Raw genomic sequence first — 10,089 nt, forward strand, 5'->3', positions numbered from 1 at the left:
TCAAGAAACATTTCGTATTATTATCAATGTTGAAAATAGTTGTGTTGCGCTATAACAAAAATAAAACAATTTATGTGCATTCTCCTACACAAATTAATACATTTCTGTCACCATATCACTTATATGCCAAATATGGAACCTTGAGTCTCAAACCTTTCCAATGATATGTGTTTTGTCAAGTTTTGATTACAAGATAGTGCAGTGAATTTTGTAATATGAAACATGACACGGCTAGCAGGACAGTTAAAGGGTTACGGTTTGAACCATTGCTCAAAATAAATTAAAAACAACACCACTAGACTAACACATCTTTAAGCTTTGAAGAAAAATGCTAAGCTGCTAAAAAGTTTTTTTTTTTTTTTTTTTTTTTGTGGGGAGGTTATGTGTTATCTAGTGTCACATACAGTAGTAAGACAGTATCACTTCATCTTTCACATATTGGCACAGCATGAAGAATGAAACAGTTAAGTTCAATAAACCAGCAGTTCAACAAACAAGTTAAGTTTTGAAGGGATGTTGAATGTTCTCTTTGACTAAAGTTCAGACAACCATTTTTTGTCTGTGGTGTTTTTTTGTTGGTGGCAGCCACAACATCCTCCTTCTTCCTCCATCTGTAGCATATGCGGCAAAACAAACACCTGATTAGACCTCTACACTCTAACCCTCTCCTTACTACCAATAAACACATTTGAGACACAGTTTGAGATTCAGCTGCAGTTTTGTTGTTGCGGTTACTCTTTGCCTACTTTTGTGTGTTGACTTCATGAGGTGTAATCATAATCTTAAGTGGGATTTGCTATATTGATGCTGCTTGCATTCCACGTGCATGAAATCAAAGTCGAAACAAACAGTTCAATGCTTTCAAGCTCACTCACAGATGAAACAGTGAAGAGAGGAAGTTGTGTTGCCCGCTGCTGCGTCACTGCTGATAGCAACAGGAAGAAATAGTGCTGCATTTGTGTGTAACTGCTGTGCTTGATAGTTTCATACACCTCTCTTGCTCCTCTTCATTGGCTCCCAACGTTGGCTTCGGTTCAATGTCAAGACACTTCATTCAGGCTTCTTTGCATCTCTTTCTTGAACCCTGCTTATAGTCTGTTGGGGTGTGGGGCGTGTGGGGGTGACCAGATGGCCCTCAGTGTGTAGTTTAGAGGAGAAGCCATTGGGGACGTGTGTGTGGAAAGGAGTGGTAAGGTGCAGACAAGCTATGGGATGCTGCAGTGTGACCCAGAGGAATACGGGAACTGATGAAGTGGGCCCAGATGAGATCGAACTCCTGGAAATCAACAATGCAGGGTAAGAGATTGACTGCCGCATGGTTGTTTTTTTTTGCTCATGCATTTCAGTTGGAACCCAGGCTCTTGCGTGGACAGAATAGTAGCAGAACTTCCTCCTTTCAGAGTGTTAGGTAATGTTTGATAACATTTTGAAAACCGCAAAGGGTTAGTTGTTCATAATCATGTGGATGTTAAAATGGAAGTGGCTGTCCATTGGAGTTGTGAATGTTTGAATTTGTTTTACATAATATGTATTCTAAGAGTGATGGTTTTTATGATAAGAAACCATGTGACAGTTTCAGTTTTAGCCAGTAAGTCATTTATAGAGACCCCTTTTTCCGCGTCAAACCATTCTGCTTTGTTCTTTCTGTCTGAAATTTATCTGATGAAACTGTGTGAAACATCTTGAGCTTATTGTGTAAGTTGTAGTTGTCTTATTCCTCTCACAATGATGGTGTTTACCGTGGATGGGCAGCAGACTTGCAGCTAGATCTCATTAGATCCTCTCATACACCAAATGAGGCAGAACTAATGTAACTAGTATAGCTAATTAAAGGAGCCAAGTGTGTTTGAGCAGTCTGCTGTCTTACTCCAGGCTGGAAGCCTCAATCCTCTCATTAGGAGACTGTAGGGATTAGAGTGGGAGTTAATCAGAGCTCATAAGCTTTATGTGGCCAAACTAGCAGAAAAACGGGGATCAGACAACGGCCAATCTGCAGAAATAAACACAGGTTGTTTATATGCAGATATGCAACTGCGTCAGGGGTGAAAACATGGTTTGTTTGGGGTAATTACATTGTTAAATCACTCATTTTGTGGGTAATGGTCTTGCAATATAGCCTACCTGTTGAAGTGTCTATAAGTTCTGAGTGTTGCTTAAAGAGTCGGGCCTATTGAGGGTCAGATGGCGGATGTCTGCTCGTCATTCACCACCCACAGTAAGCTGCTTATGTCTGAGCACTTCCACAGCAAGCAGCATGCGTAAAAGCAGCGGGAACAGAGGGTCTTGGGATGAAATAAGTAATATTCAGGGAACAAAGCGTGTAAAAATTCGCACTTGCGGCGCACTTGTTTCTCTGGCACATATTATGTCAATACTATGAGTCAGAAGTGCCCACTCAATCACAGAAAATAGGTTACTTCCACGTTGCTACATAAGGTGAAATTCTCTCCCACTAAATCTATCACACAGCACACAACAATTTGCATTGTGTTTCTTAAATCCTCATCTCTTATGCTGCAAGATAAAGTGATTTGACACTGTTTAACCATCTGTGGTTTCAGGCTCTGGAGTCTCTCTGAAAGCAGACTCCAAATTTCCACAAGGAATGGCACAGATGAAGATCCTCATCGTTGTCCTTCTGTGAGGCACCTGAAGCAGGAGGTAAGCCAGTAAACAGGAAGTTGCAATGTTGCAATGGGTGTAGTTTCCAAAGAAGAAAAAAAAGATAACATGCAGAGAAAACAAAAGAGAAACAACAGTGGCTCTAAATATGTGTTGGACACTTAAAAAAAAAAAAAATTACACAAAAGAGCATCATTGATGTGTAAATGCCACTTTTTTATATTTTATACATAATTCTATAACAATTGGACATTTTATGTTTTGCTTAGGTGCATTAAAGTATCTAAATACTTTTTGGAGCCACTGTATTCACATAGATCTAGATGAATGTAATGTCTGCACTGAATAAGAGTTTTCATCTCCATTTCTGCATCTGTGTCTTGTGCAAGGAACCGGATCCTGGATCTGTGAGGAACAAAACTCAACACAACCATTCACAAGTATGTCTTCATCAGCTTCTAAATAAATAAATAAAATAATCCTCTGTGCATTTCTCAACATTACATGCTCTTTATAGGGGGATTATAGGGGGATTTTTTTGTATTTCTGTTTCTCAGCTTGTGCTTTGGGGCTGGACAAAAAAAGAGCTCCATCACAGGCTGTACACTCATCCAATCAGAGAATGGGAAGGACAGGCACCACACACTTATGGAGACATTATCTACTCATCTTCTGTGTATTTACACAGTGGATACACAAAGGTAACAATTCAACAAAATTGCTTCAGTTCATGTGCCAAACTGTCCCTAACTACACTATTATGAAGATGCCTTTTGATTTGCTTAGTGCCAATTCAGAATTATTTGGGGGAAAAAACGATTTAAGAGGAGCTGAATTCATATTTTTGCTTATGTCCAACTTTATGAGTAACTGTAATTTGTATGCATTATGATGTCTGTCCGCAGGCTATGAGCGAAAGATATCTGGTTTTATTTTCCTTCCATTTGTTAATCCTTGCTTTGGACAGCGCTAATCATGAATTTATTTATGAGGTAAGACTCTTTCTATAAGGAATAAGGAAATATGTAACGACGTGAGCTTCACTTTAAACTGCCATCTGTGTTTCGTCACAGGGCATTCTTCCTCTCTCTGCCATTGAGGTTCGTCTGATATCACAGCAGGACCCCAGTTCTCCACACATGTTTGAGATTAGCGGTGAGAGCCCCTCTAAAAAAAACAAACACAACAACTTAAATCTCTAAATTAACCCTGAATATGAGAATTTTGAAGTCGCAAAAATATTTGAACATGGTACACCTATATTTATGATATACTCTAGGGCCTATGGTGGACTCAAAGATCTTCATTTGTACTAGTGCTGCTGAAAAAAATGCCTGGATAGAGAACATTGAGGAAAGGAGATACAAATCCCTAAGGCAACAGCTGAGCCCGTCCCATAGTGCTCTCTCATACCTGGTACATCATATACTGCATACCTGGAATATACAGTACTCATAAAACTTGGTCAAATATATTTGTTCCTGAATGAACACTGGTTATGTTTGCGCAAAGAACCAGATAAGTAAAACAGAATGTTTTATTTCCACTATTCCAGGTGCCATGTGATGAAAACTGGAAGAAGGAGGAGCTTAAAAGGTACTTACTGCGGTCTCCGATCTTGCAATGGGAGGGGACGCCCATTCAGCACATGGGCTATCCGAAATACCTTTCATTGGTACACATCAGCAACATATACACACAGGTCAGGCTATAGACTATAAATAGAGAGTGGTGTCCATGTAATTCAGGATGGTACTAAACAGGCCTCTTTCAAACAACTGGACCGGCTTTTGCAGGGACGTCAGGAGCGTTTGCTTGTGCTCTTCCCGTTTGACCTCCTCATTCTATCTCTCGACTGTCATCATGTTCGTGTGAAATATGAGGTAAGCTAATTTTGCTGACTAAACAACAAGCCATACAGAACACTGCATATCAGCAATATGTCTGCAACTATGAGCCATAGAAATGTATTTGGCAGCCTCAATTAGCACACTCTTTAAAATAAAGGTTCCAAAAAGGTTTTTTTCGCAGTCAAGCCATAGAAGCAGCATTTTTACTTCCCCAAAGAACCTTTCAGTGAACAGTTCTTAAAAATATATTTTAAAAGAACCAAATTTTTCCATTATTAAGAATCTTTTGTGGAATGGAAAGTTTCCATGTTGTTAAATGTTCTTCATGGAACCACTGATGCCAGTAAAGAACCTTTATTTTTAGGAGTGTAAGTAAGTGGTGAACCCTAACTGAAAAGTTAACTCAGTTGATAAGTGGTGCCAAAGTGCTGTTTATAAATAGGCTTCTGTTTCTTTAAAAAAAAAAAAAAAGGACCTTCTGGCCACCATTATGGTAATATGACCTCAATTTTAGTGATTCTACTATTTAATACAATAAACAAACATTTCATTTAGATTCAAATATAGGACTATTGTATACATCACAGCACTTAGATGTATTGTTTTATACTGAAGGGTCGTCTGCCACTAAAGAGCATCAAAGCCATGGAAAGATCGGCACTACCTGGCAGACTGGAGTTTGAACTCACAGGTATGTATCTTTCTGAACAAATACATTACTCTCATATTTCAAGTTTAATATATTTAATATACAATATAGATGGGTTACAGGAGAGCAATTTAAATGTGCTTTTGTCTCATATTTATATATATATATATATATATATATATATATATATATATATATATATATATATATATATATATATATATATATATATATATACATATATATATATATATTCTTACATCACACCCTGCGTTTGTGTCTGTGGTATTGGTCTGTACTCTTTTTAAGCACACATCAGTGCGGTTTATCTGACATGTCTGTCATTTCACTATGACTTGTCATGAGCACCCAGGATACTATTGCATGACATCAAACCATTGGGGTTACTTCTTAGTTGTGCAGTTTGCTAGGGGTTTATTAGGATATACTATATATTATCATGTATTGGTCTTTCATAAACATTAAGAAAGCCTAAGTTGGATACATTGCATGATTTGTTGTTCTAAGAAGTCAGAAATCAAGTGGTGTCGTAGTCATACAGAGATGCTTGTGACTCACCTTCAGAAAATAGCCGTGTGATGATAAACACACTCAGACTGGCTCCTCAATGTTCCTCTTATCGCCTGAATTATTTAACAAATGTCATTCCACCAAGTTATAGAACTGACATGTAAATAACTTGACAAAATGATCAGAAGCGTGAATAATGTGAATAATGTTGGCCACTTCATAGTTCTTCTTCTATGCACTTTTCTGTCAGATTTCAAGCCACATACAGTACCAACTTCACACAAGTGTGTTTTCTAAACTGTTGTCGGCCTATAATCTTTATGCTGATCTGGAGTGATGTATTTTCCAGGTGAACTGATGGAGCCTCTGCTCATCTCCTGTATTTACCCTGAGGACTATCAAAGCTGGATCTTCCAGTTACAACAGGCAAGACTGCAGTCTTTGGATTTTAAACTGTTTGCATTAAAGACAAGATAATGATGATCATATAGTAAAACTAATGACTTTAGAGTTTACCACACTTTATGAGATGTAAATGCAGCCTAAACATTGATACAATAAATTTGAATACTTTTTTTCCATCTCCTACAGCCTGATAAAGTGGCAGATTCATTGTCACATCACACCCCTCCACCTCTGATACCGAAGAAGCGCAGAAGCTGAGGATGATGACGGATGGGGATTAAAATGTTGTAAACATCATAAATACTCCCATTATTCATTCTGCCCAATGAAAGCTGCTGATGACAAATGAACATTTTACTGTTGCATTTTAATTATAAGTAACAAATCTCTTCACTGCTTGTGACTGTGAGGAAAATCTTCAATAGCTAGGAAACTCAACAGGTTTAGAAATTCTGCTCCATTTCAGTAGCCTAAATATCTGTTTCTGATAGTGAAAAGAAAACAGGCCTTACAGCTTCACATGTACTAAGTACAATGTATAAAATTAATATAAATGGTTATGTGAGATGTAATAAACTGTTTTAATTATAAATTAATTCCAGGGTCTTGTATTTGTGAGCTAAATAATCTTTACATTAACTGTCAGAATACACATCCTCTACACTCTAAAAACTGCTGGGTTGTGTTAACCCAATTTTGGGTCAAATATGGTCTCACCCAACGTTGGGTTAAAAAATGCAATTTAAAAATAGACAAATTGCATTTTGGACAAAATCAAAAATGGACAAAAATGCAATTTAAAAATGGACAAATTGCATTGGTTACATTAAAAATGTAAACCAACGGCTGGGTTTGTCCATTTTTTAATTTAATTTTTAACCCAACGTTGGGTGAGACCATATTTGACCCAAAATTGGGTTAACACAACCCAGCAGTTTTTAGAAATAGCAATTTAAACAAACATTCGACAGCAACATCTTTAAACCTATCCACAATGTGGAAATGTTTCTCCTTTTTTTCCCTAACGATAAACAGCATTCAAGTGATTCACATTATATCATTTGTAATCCTAATTTTCAGAGAATGGGGCAGAACAGACAAGCTCAGAAGGAGTCAGAGAGTAACTAATATTTTCATTCACTAGTTTATCCTGCTCTCTGTCACCCCTAATCTTTCTTCATGTTATCTCTTGCTGTGGAAAGGAAGAAGGCAGTAGTTGAACATAATAAGTTAACAGGCAGAATGTTAAAGGGTTAGTTCACCCAAAAAATGAAAAGTCTGTCAGTAATAACTCACCCTCATGTTGTTCCAACCCCGTAAGACTTTTGTTCATCTTCGGAACACAAATTAAGATATTTTTGATGAAATCTGAGAGCTGGATCACTCCTCCATAGGCTTCTAAGGGATCGAAACTTGCCGGCCCAGAAAAGTTAGTAAAGGTATTGTTAAAATAGTCCAAGTGACTACAGTGGCTCAACCACAAGTTTATCAAGCGACGACTCAACGAGAATACTTTTTGTGCGCAAAAAACAACAAAAATAACGACTTTTAGTACAAAAAGTATTCTTGTCGCTTGATAAACTTGTTGTTGAGCCACATTTTAAAGATGTCTTTACTAACTTTTCTGGGCCGGCAACTTTCAATCCCATAAAAGCCAGATGGAGGAGTGAGCCAGCTTTCAGATTTCATCAAAAATATCTTAATTTGTGCTCCGAAGATGAATGAAAGCCTTACGGGGTTGAAACAACATGAGGGTGAGTGATTACTGACAGAATTTTCAATTTTGGGTGAACTATCCCTTTAAGTTTTACCTTCCCGCGTCTCGCCAGAAGATGGCGTCCACAGCGAAATCATACTGTACGTTCCTTTGCTTTTAAAATTATAAATTGTTTGATTGCGGTTTATACAAGGTAGTTGACCGATTTCAAGACAGATTGTTTTATTAGTAGCCTACTTTACTTACCAGGTAAGCAATGTGAACTTAGTAGACTAAAGTAGGGAATAGTGAATGAGGGATTTGACACTAACAGATACCAAAAGGCTGTCTAGAGTCTCGTTTAGTTAACAATTACAACAGTTAGCTGTTAACAAGACAAAACGAGACTCTAGACAGCCTTTTTGGTATCTATTTAAAATTTCACAGAACATGCTGTTTACATAAACAATCTCTTGAAAACAAAAGATTAGGAATGATGTCGGAAGACCCAGGGCTATTTTGTGGATTTAGAAAACCAGTTAGCACTAATGAAATAAGAAGGATCAGGGAAATATGTTGGCATATCAGACACTGAAACAGCAAATTCTTTGTTTACCATATGCATATTAAACCACTAGGATGTCTCCATCCTCATCAAAGTAAATGGTTATATACTATGACCATCATATTATGATGAAAGAGTTGAAAAATAGTCAAACTAACGTGGGTTCTCAATCCAGTCATTGTATTATTGGTCAAGCCTAGTGAGTGTTGTTGCAGATTACTGTCAGCAGAGGGCAGTATGTTAAATGTCTACAGTCAAGACGGGAGAGGAAACTCTACAAAAAAATATCATCAATTATAAACAATAAAATTACATCATATCACATGACACATCCCAGGGTACAACAGGGATGTAAATCAGTGTCTGTACTGCTTTAGGATTCTATATTTTTCAGGCAACTTTTTTTTCTTTTTGAATAACAATATTGAATATACCTGCATGTAGCAATTATACATTGCCACAATAAATCTTTATGTCTACAAGCATGCACAGCACCTATAGCGAGACACTAAGTCAAGAACAGCAGAGGTAGGCTACAACTTCAGGATCGCCCCAGGCCAGACTTTAACTTTCATCCTTTTGATTTCCAGCCACAATTTGTACCCACTCTAGACATAGCTTTGGTGTGTTGCCAAACAGGCATGCTGACATACTGCTGTCATACTTCAAAAAGACACATTCAAATTAAAAACAGTGCACATGCAATATGCCAGACTTTGGAAATATGTTTATCATGCAAGGGAGACTGCAGCGATGGTCAGCTCTAATCATGTATCCATGCATGGTATAGCAATGCAAATTATTACATTTAATTTCGATACGCTGATACTTTGGGGGTAGATTTAGCCCTATTTCCTGTTTGCCACTGGGACTGACTTTCTTGTGGTTTTATTTTTAAAAATGCAGCTTAATACTCAGAAATCCATTCAATAACCTTTGTGTGGTTTGGTCTGAAGATTATCTAGAAACATATAGGGATTTGAGACTTTAGAAACACCAGAGACTTTGTTGAAGATTGGATATTGGATATTGAATTGATAAGAGTAGCAGTGAAAAAAAAATTCAAGATTGCAGGAAATCTAAAGGGAAGAGATTCAAATCATTGAGCATGAGGCAGGAAATCATAATGGACAACTTTTTATGTATATATATATAATACGAAATTGACATCTTTTCTTCTGGCTGGTAGGTAAATTTTCTAAATGCATCTTCTTGATCTCATCGTCATCAATTCATCTGTGCTTTTTTGAGCTCAGATCTGTCTGCAAACAATCAGCAACCTACAAAAAGAACCAAGTTTTTCCCTACATTTCTTTTTCGATAATCCGTTTCACTCGGATGTACTTCGCAATATGGAAGAAAAGATCGATCACTACCATTTCATAAAAATACAATAGGTGCCTACACACTGTATGTGAACATTACTAATACAGTTATTCCATAAACAATAACAAATAACATTAACAATAACATTACCATAATACTTGTGAAATTGAACAAAGAATGTATAACCTATAAGTAGTCTTGACTACATCATTGTGTTAATTTGCCAGTCAATTGCTAAAGAAATTGCTAAAGAGGCTATACAGATACTGTAGCTAATTATTGTTGCAAACCCATAGCAGAAGTAACTTTAATCTGCATGGATGCATTTTGTACAGCACATTATATCAAATGGATAGGAAATGTTTCACTGAGATAAATGGCTTTAATTAGAAATGCATTCCTGGGCCTCTGCAGTCCGTCTCTTATCTGTCTCTAACTGCAGCTT

At 37.1% G+C, this 10,089-nt stretch overlaps 1 protein-coding gene across 1 annotated transcript; it reads left to right on the forward strand.

Annotated features, from left to right (window-relative positions):
- The first annotated feature begins 921 nt into the window (after nt 1–921).
- Nucleotides 922–6,652, forward strand: LOC307146015 (putative pleckstrin homology domain-containing family N member 1). The gene is made up of 12 exons (XM_079849735.1): nt 922–1,296; nt 2,562–2,661; nt 3,012–3,062; nt 3,180–3,323; nt 3,528–3,614; nt 3,696–3,777; nt 3,902–4,038; nt 4,178–4,324; nt 4,419–4,505; nt 5,088–5,163; nt 6,002–6,078; nt 6,244–6,652. Exons 1-12 carry the CDS (start codon nt 1,208–1,210, stop codon nt 6,313–6,315), a joined length of 1,149 nt encoding a protein of 382 aa, XP_079705861.1. The 5' UTR covers nt 922–1,207; the 3' UTR covers nt 6,316–6,652.
- Nucleotides 6,653–10,089: the final 3,437 nt, after the last annotated feature.

The sequence above is a fragment of the Squalius cephalus genome (assembly GCF_949319135.1).
Source record: "Squalius cephalus genome assembly, chromosome: 18".
Lineage (NCBI taxonomy): Eukaryota > Metazoa > Chordata > Actinopteri > Cypriniformes > Leuciscidae > Squalius > Squalius cephalus.

What these genes read in the sequence shown, in the direction of transcription:
- LOC307146015 (XM_079849735.1), top strand. Translation starts at nt 1,208, where the DNA reads ATGGGATGCTGCAGTGTGACCCAGAGGAATACGGGAACTGATGAAGTG. An exon ending in CTCAACACAACCATTCACAA is followed by an intron (nt 3,063 to 3,179) that starts GTATGTCTTCAT and finishes TCTGTTTCTCAG; the next exon opens with CTTGTGCTTTGGGGCTGGAC. An exon ending in GGATCTTCCAGTTACAACAG is followed by an intron (nt 6,079 to 6,243) that starts GCAAGACTGCAG and finishes CATCTCCTACAG; the next exon opens with CCTGATAAAGTGGCAGATTC.